At 42.4% G+C, this 22,756-nt stretch overlaps 1 protein-coding gene across 2 annotated transcripts; it reads right to left on the reverse strand.

The window, feature by feature from the left end:
- Positions 1–130: 130 nt before the first annotated feature.
- On the reverse strand, positions 131–14,633 carry LOC139377445 (chondroadherin-like). Of its 2 annotated transcripts, none has more exons than XM_071120475.1 (4): positions 13,585–14,633; positions 7,419–7,582; positions 7,134–7,280; positions 131–1,420 (listed from the first exon to the last, which is right to left on the reverse strand). In XM_071120475.1, exons 1-3 carry the CDS (start codon positions 14,368–14,370, stop codon positions 7,139–7,141), a joined length of 1,092 nt encoding a protein of 363 aa, XP_070976576.1. In that variant the 5' UTR covers positions 14,371–14,633; the 3' UTR covers positions 131–1,420; positions 7,134–7,138. The 2 variants fall into 2 exon arrangements, with proteins under 2 accessions (XP_070976576.1, XP_070976577.1); XM_071120476.1 differs by having other exon boundaries at positions 1,270–1,577; positions 13,585–14,607.
- Positions 14,634–22,756: the final 8,123 nt, after the last annotated feature.

The raw sequence follows: 22,756 nt of genomic DNA on the forward strand, positions 1-22,756 counted from the left end.
CCCTGTAGCTCCCCAGGAGCAAGGTTGGCTATCCCTATGATATTGTCTCTCTGTTAATGTCTTAATCTGTTAACGCACAGTAGTTGAAAATGGAATCAAGACAGACAAGGTTACATCTTTATTTCTTAAATGTTTATTGGATGTGAGTTGTTCACCTCCAAAAGTCAAAAAAATACATTTTATGATGTTCAATATACATAAAAAAGAAGAGCCAAATCTTAAGAGTTATGATACTCGCAGAGTATGCTTATGCTTATATGATGCTTATGGACAATCCATTGACTTAGCAGTAAAAAATATATTTTTTCAATGTCAATCAATTACTTTAAATGAAATGTAACACAGAGTGTCTGGGTGTGTCCGCTAACAAATGAAGCATTGCCACAGCAGGGTGGATGGAAAAGGCAAAATATTTAGTATATTACTTATTTTAGTCAAAGACATGACACCTCTGCCACCTTTTCTCATATCCATTTTGAACTGTACACCATTTCCCCCTGTGATAACAGATTTAAATGCATTGCAAACCCTTTAAAACTTAATTCATGTAAGAATAAAGTATCTTTGTATTTCTAGGGAGATTGTCCTTTGTATGTATTCATTCGTTAAACGAAAGATACTGCTGGAGAACTGGAGTCCTCTCTTTGTTCATGTCGTCTCTGACTGTTCCTTCTCAACTTTGACCTGCCATCGCTCCGTTCTCTCATAAACCCTTTCAGAAAAAGTCCTCAGCCGCCTGCGATGTGATGTATCGTTTACCTTTGGTCAGAGTTTGAGACGCTACGTCGACGTCCGTTTTATGGTCACAGTCCTTTCAGGATGTTTTCTCAGTCTGACAGAGAATTTCTCACAGGAGAAGCGAGACAGCGAGACATGACCAACGGAGTGACCCATAGTTGGGGAATTATGTAGGCCATTGCTGTGGCAGTAGGCGGCAAGGTCCTGAAAGGTGAAGTTGTAAAGCTGAACGTGTGAAGGTGTAAAGCTGGCGTCGAGGAGAGTCAACATGGCTGTTTGTCTATATGTTGGTTGTAGGATGCTTGACAAATTCCTCAGCCGTTGAAAAGAGAGTGGGATGAAAGAAAGGTGTGTGTTTGTATTGATAAAGGTTGTGTGCATGTTGTGTGTGTGTGTGTGTGTGGGTTGTGTGAATGTTGTCTTTTAACTGAACCACACAATTCTTCCACTTGTGTACAAGTGTTTTCTTGAGTCTCTACTTCGTGTAAGCCTTTTGGTTTTCTGTTTGTGTTTTTTGTGTGCATGTGTTTGTCTTCCTGTGTGTACATGTGAAATTGAGATTTGGCAGACAGTGAGTTGGACATTCTTGAAGTAGCAGTTAAGAGTTGCTTTCTTTCTTTCTTTCTCTGCACACGTACAGAGCCCGTCACCTTGACAGGCCTTTCCCCTCAGGCAGCGTCTCCTGTAGAAAGACAAATATCAGCAGCCAAATCAAACAGTCTGCCCTCCTACTGGTCAACGCCATGACCGGGACACGCTGTTCTGTTCTGGACAGGACACCAAGGCCAAGATGGAAAAAGAACAGCAGGGGACAGACTCTGACGAGCAGACAGAGAGTTCTGAGGGAAGGAAGAGGGAAAGGGAAAGATGAACGTCAAGCTAGGCAGGTCCCAAACCATCCCCTGACATTAAGTGCTACTGTCTCAAGCCAAAGTCATTTTGTGTCCTACACACACAAATTCCCTCCTTCATATGAATACAAGCTGTGAGGAAAGCATTGAAGCCTGAAAGGGACCAGCAAAAATGTGAATTGTGGATCACAATCAAAACCCTTTGTCAAGATGTACTTCGGTAAATTCATGACTTTAAACTCTCGCAGGTCTGATACTGAGAAACTCATAACCCGGTGGGCACACCACGTCATTTCAGTATGGATAATTGGGTAATATTTGGTTGAAACATTGATCAATAAGATCGGAAAGTATTCAGACCCTTCCCTTTTTCCACATTGTGTGACGTTACAGTCTTATTTTAAAATGTATTAAATAAAAAAATCCTCATCAATCTACACACATTACCCCATAATGGCAAAGCAAAAACAGTCCACCTGCAGTAAATTCAATTGATTGGACATGATTTGGAAAGGCACACACCTGTCTATAAGAACAAAAACCAAGCCATGAAGTCGAAGGAATTGTCCGTAGAGCTCCGAGACAGGATTGTGTAGAGGCACAGATCTGGTGAAGGGTACCAAAACATTTCCGCAGCATTGAAGGTCCCCAAGAACACAATGGCCTCCATCATTCTTAAGTGGAAGAAGTTTGGAACCGCCAAGACTCTTCCTAGTGCTGCTCGCCTGGCGAAACTTATCAATTGGGGAGAAGGGCCTTGGTCAGGGAGGCGACCAAGAACCCGATGGTCACTCTGACAAAGCTCCAGAGTTCCTCTTTGGAGATGGGAGAACCTTCCAAAAGGACAACCATCTCTGCAGCACTCCATCAATCAGGCCTTTATGGTAGAGTGTCCAGGTGGAAGCCACTCCTCAGGAAAAGGCACATGGCAGCCCACTTGGAGTTTGCCAGAAGAAACAAGATTCTCTGGTCTGATGAAACCAATATTGAACTCTTTGGCCTAAGTGCCAAGGGTCATGTCTGGAGGAAACATGGCACCATCCCTATGGTGAAGCATGGTGGTGGCAGCATCATGCTGTGGGGATGTTTTTCAACGACAGGGAATGGGAGACTTTTCAGGATCAAGGGAAAGATGAACGGTGCAAAGTACGGACAGATCCTTGAGGAAAACCTCCTCCAGAGCGCTCAGACTGGGGCAAATTATTACCTTCTAACAGGACAATGACCCTAAGCACACAGCCAAGACAACGCAGGAGTGGATTCGGGACGAGTCTCTAAATGTCCTTGAATGAACCCGATCTAACATCTCTGGAGAGACCTGAAAATAGCTGTGAAGCGACGCTCCCCATCCAACCTGACAGAGCTTGAGAGGATCTGCAGAGAAGAATGGGAGAAACTCCCCAAATACAGGTGTGCCAAGCTTGTAGCGTCATACCCAAGAAGACTCGAGGCTGTAATCGCTGCCAAAGGTGCTTCAACAAAGTAGTGAGTAAAGGGTATGAATACTTATATATAATGTAATATTTCAGTTACATATACATTTGCAAAAATGTCTAAACACTGTTTTTGCGTTGTCATTATGGGGTATTGTGTGTAGGTTGATGAGGGGGGAAAATGATTTCATCCATTTTAGAACAAGGGGGTTGAATACTTTCCTAATGCCCTGTACATTCACTCTCAAATGTCTTTACATTTACATGTCAAACGTAAATTGAATTTCTAAAAGCACAACCAAATTCCAAAGGAAAAACAATGTCTGATTTTTGGTTTAGTTGTCAATTCAAATGTCTATCACTGCGCTTTCAACCCATTAAAAGCACAGCAAAGTTCAAATGGTAATACAATGTCAGATGATAGGTTTATTTATACAACAGATTCATTTGTTATCATTGTGCTTAGTTTTATAGCAGAACCAAATGACCTGGATTGCAGTTGAGATTACATTGAAAGTGCATATTGCAAGTGATCAATGGCAGTCAAGATTCTGAGCAGATTATTACAGTAATTGTGAAGATCTCCACAGACCTGTGATGTTATCTTGAACATACATGCTTTATATGATTACAGTAGAAGAAATGTATAGTTACAGTAACCTCAAATGTGGCCATGGATGTGTGACTCATTTTAAGGTTCAATTTTACATTAGTTTGTAAGATACTATTTACTGTATTACAAAAGTAATATTGAATTGTTTGGTTGACAAAACAACCAAATATCAACATTTAAAGGTGATGTATCTACTGCTTGGAAAGTTCCATCTAAGCCACTGGCTTAATCCTATTCTTTAACTTTCATTTTTGGTTGCGTTGGAGACGTGATTCCAACATATCATTTGTTACCTTGTTGACAAGTTAATAGGTTATTTATTGTATTTCAAAAGTGATATTGAATTGTATTGGTTGTCAACGCAACCAAACAACATTTGAAGGAGATTTATCTTCTGCTTGGATAGTTCCATCTGTGCCACTGATTTAGTATGGCTTTAATTTCAGTTTGTAGTTAATAATTGATATGTTGGATTCAAGTCTCCATCTCAAAATAAAATTGAAGAATAGGACTAAATCAAACTTTAAATGCATTTAAAGTGGCAATATGTACATTTTTAGGCAACGTGACCAAAATCACATAGAAATATGAGTTATAAATCTATCATTCAACTTGAAAGCAAGTCTAAAGCGGTAGATCAGTTCTATATAAGCTATTTATATGCTTCCCATTCTTAATTTTTGTTTGTACACCAGCTTCAAACAGCTGAAACAACAATATTTTTGATTATGGAAAATATATTTCACAGCGGTTTAGATGGTACAATAGTTCTCTACACTATACTATCTTATTTTGTCACACAAACTGAAATTAGGCAAATTATTAGAGATTTAGCAACCAGGGAATGTGGCAGTGATTTCTGCTCAGTGCAACATTGAATAAAGTTTGATTTGATTTAGTCCTATTCTTTAACTTTGATTTTTTTGGGTTGGATGGAGGAGTGAATCCAACATATGAATTATTCATTTGTAGGCCAACTGGAATTAAAGCCAGACTAAGTCCAGTGGCACAGATGAAACTTTCCAAGCAGAAGATGCATCTCCTGCAAATGTTGATATTTGGTTGCGTTGACAACCAAATAAAATTCAGCATCACTAAATATAATATCATACCATTTTAAATCAGCAAGCGCCTGAAATCGTAAGTCTATTGTATTGTCTTTTTTTGTTGAATTCGGGGTTGAATTTAAACAATAGCTGTTAGGGTTGCAAATGATATATATGCCTAAATAGCATGATTGATGATATACAGTGCCTTCAGGAAGTATTCACACCTCTTGACCTTTCCACATTGTCTTGTCTTAGTGCCTGAATGTAAAATGTATTAAATGTAGATTTTTTTTGTCACTGGCCTAAACACAACACCCCCATAATGTCAATTATGGAATTATGTTTTTCAAAGTATTCAACCCGTTTGTTATGGCAAGCCTAAATAAGTTCAGGAGTCAACATTTGCTTTATAAGTTGCATGGACTCTGTGTGCAATAATAGTGTTTAACATGATTCGTGGATGACTACCTCATCTCTGTACCCCACATATACAATTATCTGTGAAGTCCCTCAGTCAAGCAGTGCACAGATTCAACCACCAAGAACAGGGAGGTTTGCCAATGGCACCTAGGAAGGAAACCGCTCAGGGATTTCAACAATGGTGACTTTAAAACAGTTACAGAGTTTAATGGCTGTGATAGGAGAAAACGGAGGATGGCTCAACAACATTGTAGTTACTCTACAATACTAACCTAATTGACGGATTGAAAATAAGGAAGCTTGTACAGAATAAAAACATTCCAAAACATGAATCCTGTTTGCAATAAGTAAAGTACAGTAATATTGCAAAAAATGTGGCAAAACAATATATTTCTGTCCTGAATACAAAGTGTTATGTTTGGGGCAAACCCAACACAACACATTACGGAGTACCATTCTCCATATTTTCAAGAATAGTGGTGGCTGCATCATGTTATGGGTAATGCTTATAATTGTTAAGGACTGGGGAGTTTTACAGGATAAAAAATAAACAGAAGGGAGCTAAGCACATGCATAATCCTAGAGGAAAACCTGACTCAGTCTGCCTTCCACCAGGCACTGGGAGATTAATTCACCTTTTAGCAGGACAATAACCTAAAGCCTAAGGCCCACTCTGGAGTTGCTTACCAAGAAGACAGTGAATGTCCCTGAGTGGCCGAGATACAGTTTTGACTTAAATCTACTTGAATAATCTATGGCAAGACCTGAAAATGGTTGTCTAGCAATGATCAACAACCAATTTGACAGAGCTTGATTTATTTGATTTTTTTAAACATAATGGGCAAATGTTGCACAATCCAAGTGTGGAAGGCTCTTTAGAGACTTACCCAGAAAGACTCACAGCTGTAATTGCTGCCAAAGATGCTTCTACGAAGTATTGACTCGGGGGTGTGAATACTTGTATAAATAAGATATTTCTGCGTTTCATATTCAATAAATTAGCAAACATTTTCTACAAACATGTTGTTTTCACTTTGTCATTATGGGGTTTTAAGTATAGATGGCTGAGATTTTTTTGTTGTTGATTTAATCCATTTTGAATTCCGGCTGTAACAAAACAAAATGTGGAATAAGTCAAGGGGTATGAATATTTTCTCAAGGCACTGAGTGTTAAAGTATGGTCACATTTCATTTGCTCTGTTTTAACCTACCCTTTGGAATGACTTTTTCTCACCAATTTCGTGACACGATCTTGTCTCATCACTGCAAGGACTAGGGAGGAGGTGAAGGTCGAGACTCATACGTCCTATGAAACATGACCTGCCAAGCCGCGCTGCTTCTTAACACACTGCTTGCTTAACCCGGAAGCCTGCTGTACCAATGTGTCGGCGAAAACACCATCCAACTGACAACCAAGTTCAGCTTGCAGGCACCCGGCCGCCACAAGCAGTCGCTAGAGCACGATGAACCAAGAAAATCCCCCCCGGCCAAACCCTCCGTTAACGACACCTTGCCAATTGTGCACCACCCCATGGGGCTTCCGGTCATGGCCGTCTGTGACACAGCCTGGGATCAAACCCGAGGCTGTGCTTGGTTAAAACCCTGGATGGGAGACCATAGGGTAGCTGTAGATAAATCAATTATCCAGGAGGTGCTGCCCAGCCCATAGTATTTTTCTGATAGTGGATATAACGTTGAAGATCTGGCATGGTTTTAACGGTACAAATTCAACATATTTTATAGGGTTTTCTATGTTGAAATTTGGTTAACATGATGACAATCCTGTGCTTGAAATTTCACCCTCAAAACAACAGTTTAGGTTGAAGACCTTTTTCAAATCCAATGTATTTTCCACATGAATTCCACTACACAATACGATGACAAATTACATTGAAACAATGTTGATTCAACCAGTTTGTGTCCAGTGGGAAGCTTGCTAGCTTCAGCTCATAAATTCACTTAACTGAGGTTTACTTTCCTATTTGCGGACTAGTTTTGTAATTTGTAGAGTCATCGACAGTCAGATTACCTCTTTTAATGGCGCGTGCCCTTCTTGGCTCTCTTTGTCTTGACTTTGCAGCTGCTGAAGGCAGAACTGTCTCTGATCTGCTTTCCTCTCTGTGAGGATGGAGATGCACAGAGCGCATCAGGGCGCTGGCGGCTAGAGTCCATCCATCTAGTGGGGGGAAACAGAGAGAATTAGACACAGGGTCTCGGAAAAGGAGAGGACATTTTCCAATTACTGGAGGAAAAGTGTGGTACATTATGGCTACCACGTTTGTCTTGTTAGCCAGGTTAAATATGAGCTCCTTACTTGCGCAGAGGGGCAAGCATGCAGGTGCAGCTCCAGGGGTTGTTGGAGAGCGTGAGGTTGGTGATAGTGGTGAACTCCAGGCTGTTGGGGAGGGACTTGAGCTTGTTGTTGTCCAGGTGCAGAGACTTGATGGCCGTCACTCCATTGAACGCAGCGTCAAAGAACTAGAGGCAGATATACAGACACAGTATAAGAGGCTTTTTAGTTTAATTTGAAAAGATAGACTTTGACAAGATATTCAAAACATAACCAAGAACAGTCTTGTCCTTCAAATCCAAAAGTAATTTATTGCATGTATAATAGCTTCCCACGGCTCATTTGACATCCCTGAATTCAACTATTGAAGTCCCTAAAATCAACCAATATGTCAGGTAAATCTCCCCTTTCATTTAGCAGAAGCTTTTCTCCAAAGCGACTTACAGTAGTGAGTGCATACATTTTCGTACTGGTCCCCCATGGGAATCGAACACACAACCCTTGTATTGTAAACGCCATGCTCTACCAACTGAGACACTCTCACAGGGCATTGAGATCACACCAAGCCTGCTGATAGATGGATGTAGAATTTGTTCTACCCTTGCAGTTAGACCTCATCCTTAATATCTGCCAGAAGGCAGACCGAGATGTTTGGTAGAGGGAATCCTTTTTTTTTCTTCCTACAGCAGAGTCACTCTGTCATGAAAGCCTCCACTCATAACTGGTTCCTGCAGCGTTGCTTATGTAAACTTGACTGTCTCACCCCTCTCTTCTCCTAAACTTCATATGTGTTTGTGAGGCCGCTAAAAACTTCACAGAGGTGCAAGATGAACTGATGCTCACCATGTCAAGTTTGGCTCTTAGCCTTCTAGCAGGAGGAGAGAGGGAAGGAAGGAAGGAGGTCCGGGGGCAGCTTTGAGAGGAGGGTGGACTTTGCTTTGGGGGGGATGAGTTATGTATGTCTATAAGAGATTAAGCTATTGATTGAGGCGTCTTTTTGGAAATTTCCACTGCAGAGGTTCGCGAGCACCAAGGTGGATGTTTCTGGTAATTTGAGGCAATGGAAGATGGATGACTTCCAGCATGGTCAGGTTTCTCGCTCTCTCTCTCGGAGACACTCCTCTGCCAGGAAGGCTTGCAAAGGGCCCAATTGTCCATTCAACTCAGGGGCGATGTACAAGCTAAAAATACCTGTCCTTCATGGGCCACGGAACACCCTGCCTCTATTTACCTCTCTCCTAAACCTTACTGACCTGTTTGCAGGATCCTCGTGCTGAGGGCAAAAAAATCACAAAGCTGAAAATAACACCTGTGTAAGAATTAGGCTGGGACATTCTTGGATATGGCCAAGCAAAAACAAAACACCTTAAAAATAACCATGTCCCCCGCCACCCCAAAAACCTCAACATCTCCCGCTGCTTTCCCCTCACTAACTCACAGGTATACAGTCTGCCAGAGACATGTCTTCATACTATAGCATGGATACTGTGCACTCAAATATTAGATTCACTTCTAGTATTGAATAAACTTTGAGTTTGGAATGTATGCAGCAAGGTAGTCCCTCCATCAGTATATGGAGTTATAACGGGCAGTGTGTTCATTGGGAATTAGGCAGAAAAGCTCTCATCGGAGTCTCTCTCGAGGTCTTCTCATCTCTCCACTCAGGCCTGGATTGGGGTTGGTCAGCCGAGGGAGATAGCGATCGTGCAACCTCGTTACATTTTACATTGTTACGCTATGAGTTACTAGATGAAGGGTTGACTGTGTTATCTCTAGATAGGAAACAATTTCCAGTGATACCTGGACTGTGCCTGCTGTTGTTCCATGAACTCATTAGCCTTGGGGTGTCTGTATGATAGTTCAAACTTCTCTGCCATAGACTGGAGCGATTATAGGGGACATCTATGCATCACTCTATTTGTAAATAGTGACTCCCAAAGGATGGAAACTAGCCAGATCTTAAAAGCCTTTTCAGACTGCACTTAAGTGTAATGAGAAAGTCACCCACCTCAAACACCAACGTGAACCTCAGGAATGATCAATCACTGCGTCAACACCGCCCCCTCACTGTATGGTCAATGACATCTTGGGCTATCCGTATGTGCCTTGGGGAACCCCTGTGTGATGGTGTGTTTGGGTTTACAGTACATGCTGAAGAGTTTGGTCCATACCAGGGGTTTGTTATGATGCTACTAGGTGATTGTTTGAATGTTTGATGTACATTCCCATGTATTTCCTTAATGTAAAGAGCAGGGACCTCAACACTCCAACTCCACTTCTTGTCCTCACAAAGCTAGATTGGACATCCAATCTTCAACACCAACTGTCCACCAACCAACTACATATGGGAATGGAGCTACCACAATACTAAAAGACCAATGCTCTACCACTGTGCAAAACTCCAGACCCACACAATCTCAGATGCAGAGTAAACTAAAACCAAAACGAATCAAGAAAAAAATATGTTGTAAACTGATAGAAAATAATTAACCCATTTGAAAAACTAACACTATACTGCAACTATGTTTGCCTCCAAAGAAAAGTTAAATAAAACCATTATGAATTATGTTACATTTTAGTTTTTTTTCGGGGGGGGGTCACATCTTGCATCTGAGGGGGCAGTAATACGTAAGGTCATAGATTAGGGGTTCTGTTAAATCCACATCACATAAGATCAGCTTTACAGCGTGATTAAAAGTTAAAGGCAATGTTTCCACTTTTAGCGGAGACACCATTCACGGTAACCGCTGCATACTGTATGTCAGCTCAATCGGAAATTACCTTAAAATTTCAATCGCAGAATCTCTAACGCTGAAGCGTTGAATAGAGCCCTAGATTTAAAAGGAATAGCGCCGAGATTGGTGCAAAAAATATGGTGAAAGGGGACTCTCTCGCCCATGTTTACACCAATCCAATGCTTTTTAACTTAGTACATGTAAGAACAATCAAGTTAGCTACCTAGCAGATTGTTTCCATGTTAGCAAGGGATAGTGATGCACAAGCTAGGCCTATTTGTAACATCACCGTCTCCTAGCCATATTTACCCGCTAGATTCAGTAGCTTGAAAACCCCAGCCTCCCAGTCAATGAATTCTGTCCAACACTGCAACTAAATAATATAAAAACTATATAGAAATATTTTTACTGTCCAACACTGCAACTAAATAATATAAAAACTAGCCAAATCAGGTCTGAAAACTTACTGGAACTAAACTGAATTCAAATAAAAATCGAAAAATGAATAGAAATAACACAAAACTATAATAACCATGACTTTTGAAAGATGCTCTCTTTTCACCACACCATACCCCAAGCAGAGCAATCAGGATCAAAGAACACAATCAACTGTTTTTTTAATGTGTTTTTATTTCCCAACCGGGAGTCATGCTGAGACCAAGTCTCTTTCTCAGATGAACTCTGCATACACATCAATACACATCAAAAACATCAATATACACTATACACATTAATAATACACATCAATACACTAAAAGCAAAACACAACTATAGAAAATAAACACATTGTTCAGTAAAAAGGTCCTCAATCAGCCTTTTGAATTGCCCTAGAGGCACCAATTCATCCAATTTTAGAGAGCCTTGGAGAGAAAGGTGCAAAAAAACTACAAGCAGATCGACCTAACTCAATAGAGAGGGTAGCCTAGTGGTTAGAGCGTTGGACTAGTAACCGGAAGGTTGCGAGTTCAAACCCCCGAGCTGACAAGGTACAAATCTGTCGTTCTGCCCCTGAACAGGCAGTTAACCCACTGTTCCCAGGCCGTCATTGAAAATAAGAATTTGTTCTTAACTGACTTGCCTGGTTAAATAAAGGTAAAATAAAATAAAATAGAGATGGAAGGGATCTCCAGAGTTCGCCATCCCTGAGACCGGGTCTGGTATCTCGTACGTCTATAAGTTAACAATGAAGTAAGGTACGACGGACGTTTATGCAGGAGGCTTTATAAAGAAAGAGTGCAATGCATCGATCTACAAGATTTTAAAGAGGGCCAGCCTACTTTCTGATACAGTATAGTATAGTGATGTGTACAGAACCTATTGCCTGTAATAAAGTGTAGTGCGCTATGATAAACTGCGCCCAATGGCTTCAATACAGTAGCAGCTACATTCATATAGACAATATCCCCATAGTTTATAACCAGTATGAATGTTGACTGAATGATTTGTTTTGTGTTATTTAATGAAAGGCATGACCTATTCATATAAAATAAGCCCATTTTAATTCTTAACTACTGTAGCTCATCAACATGCTTTTTGAATGATACAGTGCCTTGCGAAAGTATTCGGCCCCCTTGAACTTTGCGACCTTTTGCCACATTTCAGGCTTCAAACATAAAGATAGAAAACTGTATTTTTTTGTGAAGAATCAACAACAAGTGGGACACAATCATGAAGTGGAACGACATTTATTGGATATTTCAAACTTTTTTAACAAATCAAAAACTGAAAAATTGGGCGTGCAAAATTATTCAGCCCCCTTAAGTTAATACTTTGTAGCGCCACCTTTTGCTGCGATTACAGCTGTAAGTTGCTTGGGGTATGTCTCTATCATTTTTGCACATCGAGAGACTGAAATTTTTTCCCATTCCTCCTTGCAAAACAGCTCGAGCTCAGTGAGGTTGGATGGAGAGCATTTGTGAACAGCAGTTTTCAGTTCTTTCCACAGATTCTCGATTGGATTCAGGTCTGGACTTTGACTTGGCCATTCTAACACCTGGATATGTTTATTTTTGAACCATTCCATTGTAGATTTTGCTTTATGTTTTGGATCATTGTCTTGTTGGAAGACAAATCTCCGTCCCAGTCTCAGGTCTTTTGCAGACTCTATCAGGTTTTCTTCCAGAATGGTCCTGTATTTGGCTCCATCCATCTTCCCATCAATTTTAACCATCTTCCCTGTCCCTGCTGAAGAGAAGCAGGCCCAAACCATGATGCTGCCACCACCATGTTTGACAGTGGGGATGGTGTGTTCAGGGTGATGAGCTGTGTTGCTTTTACGCCAAACATAACGTTTTGCATTGTTGCCAAAAAGTTCAATTTTGGTTTCATCTGACCAGAGCACCTTCTTCCACATGTTTGGTGTGTCTCCCAGGTGGCTTGTGGCAAACTTTAAACGACACTTTTTATGGATATCTTTAAGAAATGGCTTTCTTCTTGCCACTCTTCCATAAGGGCCAGATTTTATCCGTATCAAATGGTTGGATGGAAACCTGGTTAATGATTCCGCAATCAGGGAAGCAGAAAAAAAAACTATTTTAAGCAAGGCATCTACAGTACAGTGGCACATCACAAGTAGAACATTTTTCAACAACCAGACACAGAGATCCCGCTGGTCTCATCCTGACCACGTGTGGTCTGCTTTCTTCCCATATGGGAGGATGTCATCATAAGGATTTTATTACCATAAAATGAGAAAGATGGGGAGAAAGCACAACAACCAAAGCATAAATATTGTCTTCGTATCCCACACTCTCGTAAACCTGAAAGGTCAGTCAAAATATGATGAATTGTAGAGATCGGCTTAACTACCTCCCATTACCACCTGCCCTTGGCCTACGGTATGTGACCACGGAACTGGGAGAAGAGAAACAACTTTTGACTACTGGAATATGGGGAGTTGGCCAGTGTCAAGCCAGAATGTACATGTACATAAGCAAATTAAATATGGCAAGCCAGAACCAAAACAAACAAACAACAAGCCTCCCTAATCCGCAGGGCTGCTAGAATTTTTAGGACAAGAATATAGCTTTTTATATCATGGTGCCTCTAATCGTTGAGACCTGTGTTGCATGAAATTAAACTTGCAATGCTCTCTCATAGTAATAGAATCATATACTGCTTCTACGCCCTCCTACTATTGCATTGCCCTACTCTTAAACCAGGGCTGCCCAACCCTTTTCCTGGAGATCTACCGATCTGTAGGTTTTCAGTCCAACCCTAATTTAACACAACTGATTCTGCTAATTAGCTGCCTGTCAACAAGACCGTAACTATCTGAATCAGATATGCTAAATTAGGGTTGGACTGAAAACCTACAGGACAGTAGATCTCCAGGAAGAGGGTTGGGCAGCCCTGTCTTAAACTCTCAATTGCCAAACTCTCACCCTTCCCAACTCAATAACTTCTTTGTGCAGCCATAAAAGTACCCCCCTCCCCTTAAACAATATGAGACTGACCTTTTCCAGCCCCATGCCATCCAGGTTCAGCTTTTCCATGTAGCGTCCGAAGCTCTGGAAGGCGTTGTCGGGGATGCTCCTCAGGGGGTTCTTGGCCAGGCTCAGTTCCTCCACCACTCTCAGCTTGCTCATGGCCAGGCCAGGATAGGTGGACAGCCTGTTCCTGTCCAGGTGCAGGATGGCCAGGTTCTCCACGTCGTCCAGAGAGCCCGGCTGCAGCGAGTTCATCTCATTGCCACTCATGTGCAACCAGCGCAGGTCTTTGGCTCCGGCGAAGGTGCCTGGCTTGATGTCACGCAGCTTGTTGTCGTTGAGCTGCAGGATGAACAGGTTGATCATGGGTGAGAAGATTCCCTTGGGCAGGTCGCTGATGCGGTTGCCATCCAGGTAGAGATAAGTGAGCTCGGTGAGGTCCTCGAAGGCACCTGGCTTGATGCTGGTGATCTCGTTGTTGGACAGGTAGAGGTAGATTAGCTTCTTGAGTCCCTTGAAGGCCTGGCCGCCAATCTCATGGAGCTGGCAGTGCTGCATGTGCAACGAGATGAGACCCTTGCTGCTGGCGAAGGAGCCAGTGGGCAGGCTGCCCAGGTTGTTCCTTTGCAGGTTGAGCAGACGGGTGGCCTCGGACACCTGCGGGATCTTCTTCAGCCCCACGTTGTCACAGATGACATGCTGCAGGTCCCCATGGCAGTGACACTGAGCCGGGCACTGGCTGGGGGCGCCCCAAACAGCCGGGCCGAGGACCAGCAGGCAAGTCCCCACCAACAGGAAGCTCACACACGGCATACTGACGCCACTACTCTGCTCAGTCTCTCCACCTGGTCTGTCTTCTGTTTTCTTGAGAGCTTCTTCTTACTGCTTGACAGGCACTCTAAGCTAGAAATTCCTCCAGAAAGCCTCAGGGAGATAGAAAGAGAGAGCAGAAGGATTCAGAGAGGGAAGGCAAGAGGTGAATGGTGTGAAAGAGGGGGAGAGTGAGAGTGGACGTGACTGAGAGAGGAGGGCAGTGCAAAAAATATTCACTCCGGGCTTTGAGAGGAGGATGGAACGGCAGTCAACAGAACACAGCACTATTTATAACATTTATTTAAGGAAAAAATTGAGAAGGGCTTGCCAGGGTGTTACGTGGAGACCGCGGGGCTGCAAGAGGAAGTCAAGTGTCTATGACAGTTTAACCCTGCACATGCAGGAGGACAGGTCGGGATCTTCCACTGACCATAGTCAGTCAATTCTACTAACTTCTGGTTAAACTTTGTAAAAAGCTTTCAGATCTTCTGCATGAGACATTTAAGCAAATAGTTTGTGTGCGTGCATACTTTTCTGTTGCTTGTTATGTTAAGCACGCAAACAATCTCTAGTTAATACTTGGTCATTTTAGTAATTTAAGCAGAACAATTGTGTAAACATTGCACTCTCAAGAAGAAATCAAATAGTGTCTTGGTGGTTCAGGCACTTTTGACTGCCACTATACAGTAGCAATGGTCTGTATACCTGTACAGGTTACCAGGGTTTTTGTTGGGTAGATAAGGAGCCCTCCACTGGTCGTGGTCATTGTCAGTCATTTCTAAAATATTTGCCTGATTGAGTTAGTGAGTGTGCAGTCAGACGGCAGGTAAGAGGTTAAGGTGGCAGTGTTTAGGGTTCCAGATGTCTATTGTTTTTCAGTCTGTGGTTGGAGGAAAAGGAGCCCGTAATCGTCCCCAGATGGTTGGCAAGAGGCTGGACTCCTTTTCAATTCACAACAATGGGTGCGTTTATGAATCCCGTGGGACACTCTCATGATAAGTGAAATCTTGAGTTTACTCAACAAATCTAGCGATTTATCGGGAACATCTTTCTCCTGGCTGTCCAAGTGAATTTCTCACCGTCCCCATCCCCAAACAGCTCCTGCAATGCTTCTTTGTTCACCAGTCATGACCCTACTCAGCCACTCTATCACTACTGGACTTACACCTGTGAGTTGAACATTTCACCCCCAGAGGGATGGGCTCATGTGGCAGCAGATCAATCATCTAGCAAGCGCTTCAAAGGCTGTTACCGATGGTGACTCTGTTGGTCCAGATGCCAAGTCTTTGTCTTCACTTCACTCTATTTACAAGTTGAACTAGTTAAAATGTGTCCATTTAAAAGCAGTTATCAAGAAAAGGTTATCAGGGAGACTCACTCAGGGATGTAAACAGTGACACCTCACTGAGCTCCCATGCCCTGGCCTGCTGATTCCCCTCCTGCTCTTAGCTGACTCAGCTGGGCCCGGTGTGTGAACTGTGAAGTGCAGCGCTGACAGGGAACTCTCCACCAGACAGTGGGCACTGGCATACAGGCATACTTTTCCATGCCCCCTCAGTCACCTTATCCGACTACCTCTGCAAATAACATCACTTTTGACAGGGTTGTAGATAGTCATGAATAGTGGTCTGGTGATACTGTATGTTTAATTGTGCTCTAACAGTGTGGTTTATTTTTTGATTGACAGATTGCCTATGGAACTATGGAGAACAGACCCGTGACATTCTGTGGCTTCCCATGAGACAACTTGGTGAGAAAGTCACAAACTTGGATGCATTACCAATAACTTAGAGGTACGTCTCATCCATCTGAGTCAATTTCTGTGCATATGTTTGAATTTCTTAAACTTAAATATACTTCTTGTATATTGTAAAGTTGTATTGTCACATGCACGAGTACAGTGAAATGCCTTTCTTCAAAGCTATGTCTATTAAGCATGCCTACACATGTACATGTCTTATCCACAAACATAGAACTGCTGAGAGCATGATTTTATTACCATGTGGTAAATGATTGCAGTAGAGTAGACCCTAACCCTGTTGTTCTTACCACTGCTGTTTCTCAGGCTAAGGTAGTTGACCCTGGCTCTGGAGAGCTCAAGCCTCTTCAGGGACTATGATGCTGGAGTACTGGGAAGGCCGTTGCCAAGACAGACGAGTGCATCACCAAAGAATCAAAGCCATTGTGTTGAGCTCAATTGTACCAACATTTTTGAAGAACCCGTTGGACCAATGTTATGTTTTAGCAGGCACAGGTTAACAGGAAAGGGAGGCCATGTACAGCAAAGTGCCTTACACAGCACCGTCAGCTAAACACCGACAGCCAAATGATTTTGCACTATTTTTAGGACCAACCCTGATTATCTTGTGACAGCTTTGAAAACCACCTCATCAATCTGTGCCTGTGACAAGCTGTGACAATCTGTGACAAGCTGCTTTTTACACCAAATAAAGGTTTTACACTTTTTAGCCATGTTACCAAATCTCTAGGGACCAAGAGTTGAGAGTTGAAGGACCTCTACCTGCCTTTTTACAGTGCATTCGGAAAGTATTCAGACCCTTTCACTTTCTCCTGATGCTAATCTTATTCTAAAATGTATTAAATACATTTTTTTCTACACACAATACCCCATAATGACAAAGCAAAAACAGGTTTTAAGAAATGTTAGCAAATGTATAAAAAAAACGTAAACATTACATTTACATAAGTATTCAGACTCTCTACTCTACTTTGTCGAAGAACCTTTGGCAGCGATTGCAGCCTCGAGTCTTATTGGGTATGACGCTACAAGCTTGACACACCTGTATTTGGGGAGTTTCTCCCATTCTTCCCCACAGAACTATGCTTCACTGTTACAGATGGTATTGGCCAGGTGATGAGCTGTGCCTGGTTTCCTCCAGACATGACGCTTGGCATTCAAGGCCAAAGGGTTCAATCTTGGTTTTGTCAGACCAGAGAATCTTGTTACTCATGGTCTGAGAGTCATTTAGGTAAATTTTGGCAAACTCCAAGCGGGCTATCATGTGCCTTTTACTGAGGAGAGGCTTCCTTCTGGCCACCATTAAGGCTTCCTTCTACCATTCACCATGGCTTCCTTCTACCATTAAGGCCTGACTGGTGGAGTGCTACAAAGATGATTGTCCTTCTGAAAGGTTCTCCCATCTCCACAGAGGAACTCTGCTTCTCTGTCAGAGTGACCATCGGGTCACTACTCCCCAATTGCTCAGTTTGGCAGGGTGGCCAGCCCTAGGAAGAATCTTGGTGGTTCCAAACCACTTCCATTTCAGAATGATGGAGGCCACTGTGTTCTTGGGACCTTCAATGCTACAGAAATGTTTGGTACCCTTCCCCAGATCTGTGCCTCGACACAATCCTGTGTCTGATGTCTACAGACAATTCCTTAGACCTCAAAGGCTTGTTTTTTTCTCTGACATGCACTGACAACTGTGGGACCTTGTATAGACAGGTGTGTGCCTTTCCAAATCATGCCCAATCAATTTAATTTACCACAGGTGGACTCCAATCAAGTCTCATAGCAAAGGGTCTGAATACTTTCTAAAAAACCTGTTCTCACTTTGGCATTATGGGTATTGTGTGTAGACTAATCCATTTTAGAATAAGGCTGTAACAAAATGTGAAAAAAGTGAAGGGATCTGAATACTTTCTTAAAATAAAACAAACTGCACCATTAAATGTCAGGCGTAGGTGTATGTTTTTATTGGGAGGACAGACGTTTTTTGCTTTTCCATTGATCTCAGTGGAAGGTGGACGGCTGTTAAGCCTGTGGGACACCTCTCGAACATTCCTATTGAGGCATGCAGACATACAGCTGGTTAGGATTTCCTCTCAGGTTCATTTTTTCCACAATACATATGCTCTGCACATGACACTTGTCTTAGTCAGGTCTGCAATTCTTCTAGATGAGAGACCCAGACCCTGCCCTGGAACAGATCAGAGGGCCAAAAAGATCACAGGTGCCTTCGAGGCCTGCTGAGGGTTAGTCAAATACTTGAACATCAAATGGAAAATACATGTGGGTGTATCTCAGGATTGCATTGAGTTTGACAAATATTGAGATTTGTTTACTGAATGCAGAGACTTTTCTTTGGGACCATACTGTATGTCAATACTGTATGTCACTGACCAGCAAAGTACTGGATCACAGACATGACTGCTGGAGATTTTGGCCCAATATTAACCAGCTTTGGTGATATTGACTGATCCAAAATATATTTTATGAACACTTTTGACTATGACCAGGCCAACAATATCTGTCATTCTCCACCACAACTTGGATGTGGAGCACCAGAACAGCCCAAACCACCCAGTCAGTATGACACTGCAGTACCTGTGATATTCAGACAACCCCCACATTCCAGAGGACCACTAACAAGGCTATTCTTCAGAAGCTGTTTGGGATACATTGTGATTTGTAGATCACTGATTCTGTGCAGTGCCTTGCTTAGTCCAATTCCCTTGAACATGCTGAGTAAATCCAATCAAAGGGACATAATAGCTTAAGTCATCTCTAAATCAGCAATGACTAACTGGGATGAAGAGTCTAAAGTCTATATTGTCAGTAGCTGAGAGCAACAGAGCCAGTTCACTTCACAGCCTTCAATGTGGCAAAGCAAACCAGTGGTACTGGTCTCCCTCATGTGGCATTGAAGTGTAAAGCAATTTTAAATCTTGGAAAGTATGTTTGCTACGAAGTCCTGCATAATGTGTGATTCTATGTGATTCTCTGTCCCTCTCATAAAGAGCATAATATAATTTCAAATATCCAGGCACCCCGAGTGGTGCTGCGGTCTAAGGTTAGTGCAGTGCGTGAGGCATCACTACAGACCCGGGTTCGATCCCAGGCTTTGTCACAGTTGGCTGTGACTCGGTAGACCCATGAGGCAATGCACAATTGTCTCAGCGTCATGTGGGAAGGGTTTGGCCGGCTGGGATTCCCTTGTCCCATTGGGCTCTAGCAACCCCTTGTGGCAGGCCAGGTGCCTGCAAGCTGGACGGTGTTCCCTCCGACACATTGGTGCGGCTAGCTTCCGGGTTAAGTGAGTAGTGTGTCAAGAAGCAGTGCGGCTTGGCAGGGTGGTGTTTCAGGGGACGCATGGCACTCGACCTTCGCCTCTTCCGAGTGGGAAGGGGAGTTGCAGCGATGGGACAAGACTGTAACTATGAATTGTATATCATGAAAAAGGGGTAAATGTAAAATTAAATATATATTCAAATGTTCTGTTTTATTAGATCAGACATCTGATCTAGCTATCATGTCTCCAGACTAGCCTAGTCCTTAGCCACCTGCTCCTTAGTGCAGCTGTCCTGGAGGAACACAGAGGCCAAGTTATGCAGGCGTGGGCTATGGGAGATGGAGAAGAACAGCATGCATTGTAGCAGTGGTGGTTTGGGAGCGTGAGGTTCAGTCTCCTCACGTAAGCACAGTCTCCTCACGCCGGCTTAATAGACAACCCTTTACCTAAGGGATGGCTTCCCTTTGTAGGATCTGGCCACTGTACTCCTGATCGGGTTACATAGACCCCTAGAAATACACAGAAGTATTCAGTGATGGAGTGATGAAGAGCAGTGGTGGTCGGTGCCGTTGATAAGGATGATTAAAAAAATCATGAGCATCAAATCAAATGTATTTACAGTGCCTTGCGAAAGTATTCGGCCCCCTTGAACTTTGCGACCTTTTGCCACATTTCAGGCTTCAAACATAAAGATATAAAACTGTATTTTTTTGTGAAGAATCAACAACAAGTGGGACACAATCATGAAGTGGAACGACATTTATTGGATATTTCAAACTTTTTTAACAAATCAAAAACTGAAAAATTGGGCGTGCAAAATTATTCAGCCCCCTTAAGTTAATACTTTGTAGCGCCACCTTTTGCTGCGATTACAGCTGTAAGTCGCTTGGGGTATGTCTCTATCAGTTTTGCACATCGAGAGACTGAAATTTTTTCCCATTCCTCCTTGCAAAACAGCTCGAGCTCAGTGAGGTTGGATGGAGAGCATTTGTGAACAGCAGTTTTCAGTTCTTTCCACAGATTCTCGATTGGATTCAGGTCTGGACTTTGACTTGGCCATTCTAACACCTGGATATGTTTATTTTTGAACCATTCCATTGTAGATTTTGCTTTATATTTTGGATCATTGTCTTGTTGGAAGACAAATCTCCGTCCCAGTCTCAGGTCTTTTGCAGACTCCATCAGGTTTTCTTCCAGAATGGTCCTGTATTTGGCTCCATCCATCTTCCCATCAATTTTAACCATCTTCCCTGTCCCTGCTGAAGAAAAGCAGGCCCAAACCATGATGCTGCCACCACCATGTTTGACAGTGGGGATGGTGTGTTCAGCTGTGTTGCTTTTACGCCAAACATAACATTTTGCATTGTTGCCAAAAAGTTCAATTTTGGTTTAATCTGACCAGAGCACCTTCTTCCACATGTTTGGTGTGTCTCCCAGGTGGCTTGTGGCAAACTTTAAACAACACTTTTTATGGATATCTTTAAGAAATGGCTTTCTTCTTGCCACTCTTCCATAAAGGCCAGATTTGTGCAATATACGACTGATTGTTGTCCTATGGACAGAGTCTCCCACCTCAGCTGTAGATCTCTGCAGTTCATCCAGAGTGATCATGGGCCTCTTGGCTGCATCTCTGATCAGTCTTCTCCTTGTATGAGCTGAAAGTTTAGAGGGACGGCCAGGTCTTGGTAGATTTGCAGTGGTCTGATACTCCTTCCATTTCAATATTATCGCTTGCACAGTGCTCCTTGGGATGTTTAAAGCTTGGGAAATCTTTTTGTATCCAAATCCGGCTTTAAACTTCTTCACAACAGTATCTCGGACCTGCCTGGTGTGTTCCTTGTTCTTCATGATGCTCTCTGCGCTTTTAACGGACCTCTGAGACTATCACAGTGCAGGTGCATTTATACGGAGACTTGATTACACACAGGTGGATTGTATTTATCATCATTAGTCATTTAGGTCAACATTGGATCATTCAGAGATCCTCACTGAACTTCTGGAGAGAGTTTGCTGCACTGAAAGAAAAGGGGCTGAATAATTTTGCACGCCCAATTTTTCAGTTTTTGATTTGTTAAAAAAGTTTGAAATATCCAATAAATGTTGTTCCACTTCATGATTGTGTCCCACTTGTTGTTGATTCTTCACAAAAAAATACAGTTTTATATCTTTATGTTTGAAGCCTGAAATGTGGCAAAAGGTCGCAAAGTTCAAGGGGGCCGAATACTTTCGCAAGGCACTGTATATAGCCCTTCTTACATCAGCTGATATCTCAAAGTGCTGTTCAGAAACCCAGCCTAAAACCCCAAACAGCAAGCAATGCAGGTGTATAAGCATGGCCTTATTTCTATTGCAGCATATTGGATTCAACCAGTTCAATAGTAACATCGATAGATTTCGGCTACTACATGATACTCACATTTTCTCCATACCCATCATGAGGTTGCTACAACCTAGCATATGAAAGTTTACAACATAGGTGCACAGGTCAAGATACATTTTTGTTATCAAGGTGGCACACATTGACACATTCAATTCCGCCTTGCACACTCTCGCCTGCATCGAGCTGATCTAGCGTGTAATCATTAGTCCAACAGTTACAAACGAGAGTTTCTATTGGACAAATTCAGGTATGTTTAGCCCCGTTTTGTTTGCTCCTGTTTCAGAAACATTTTTCAACAGAATCGACGAAATTAATACACCCCTGATCACACGGAAACACAGTTCACTTTCAAAGCAGCGAGATCGTTGTATACTTCCTTCTCGCATATATGCGCTCTCCTCCCCTTTTGAACATCTGGACTAAGGTATGTAGATACAGTTGGAGTCGGAAGTTTACACACACTTAGGTTGCAGTCAATAAAACTTGTTTTTCAACCACTCCACAAATCTTCTGTTAACAAACGATAGTTTTGGCAAGTCGGTTAGGACATCTACTTTGTGCATGACACAAGTAATGTTTCCAACAATTGTTTACAGACAGATTATTTCACTTATAATTCACTGTATCACAATTCCAGTGGGTCAGAAGTTTACATACACTAAGTTGACTGTGCCTTTAAACAGCTTGGAAAATTCCAGAAAAGGATTTCATGGCTTTAGAAGCTTCCGATAGGCTAATTGACATAATGTGAGTCAATCGGAGGTTGTATTTCAAGGCCTACCTTCAAACTCATTGCCTCTTTGCTTGACATCATGGGAAAATCAAAAGAAATCAGCCAAGACCTCAGAAAACAAACTGTAGACCTCCACAAGTCTAGTTCATCCTTGGGAGCAATTTCCAAATACCTGAAGGTACCACGTTGATCTGTACAAACAATAGTATGCAAGTATAAACACCATGGGACCACGCAGCC

Source organism: Oncorhynchus clarkii, chromosome 20, assembly GCF_045791955.1.
Source record: "Oncorhynchus clarkii lewisi isolate Uvic-CL-2024 chromosome 20, UVic_Ocla_1.0, whole genome shotgun sequence".
Taxonomy (NCBI): domain Eukaryota; kingdom Metazoa; phylum Chordata; class Actinopteri; order Salmoniformes; family Salmonidae; genus Oncorhynchus; species Oncorhynchus clarkii.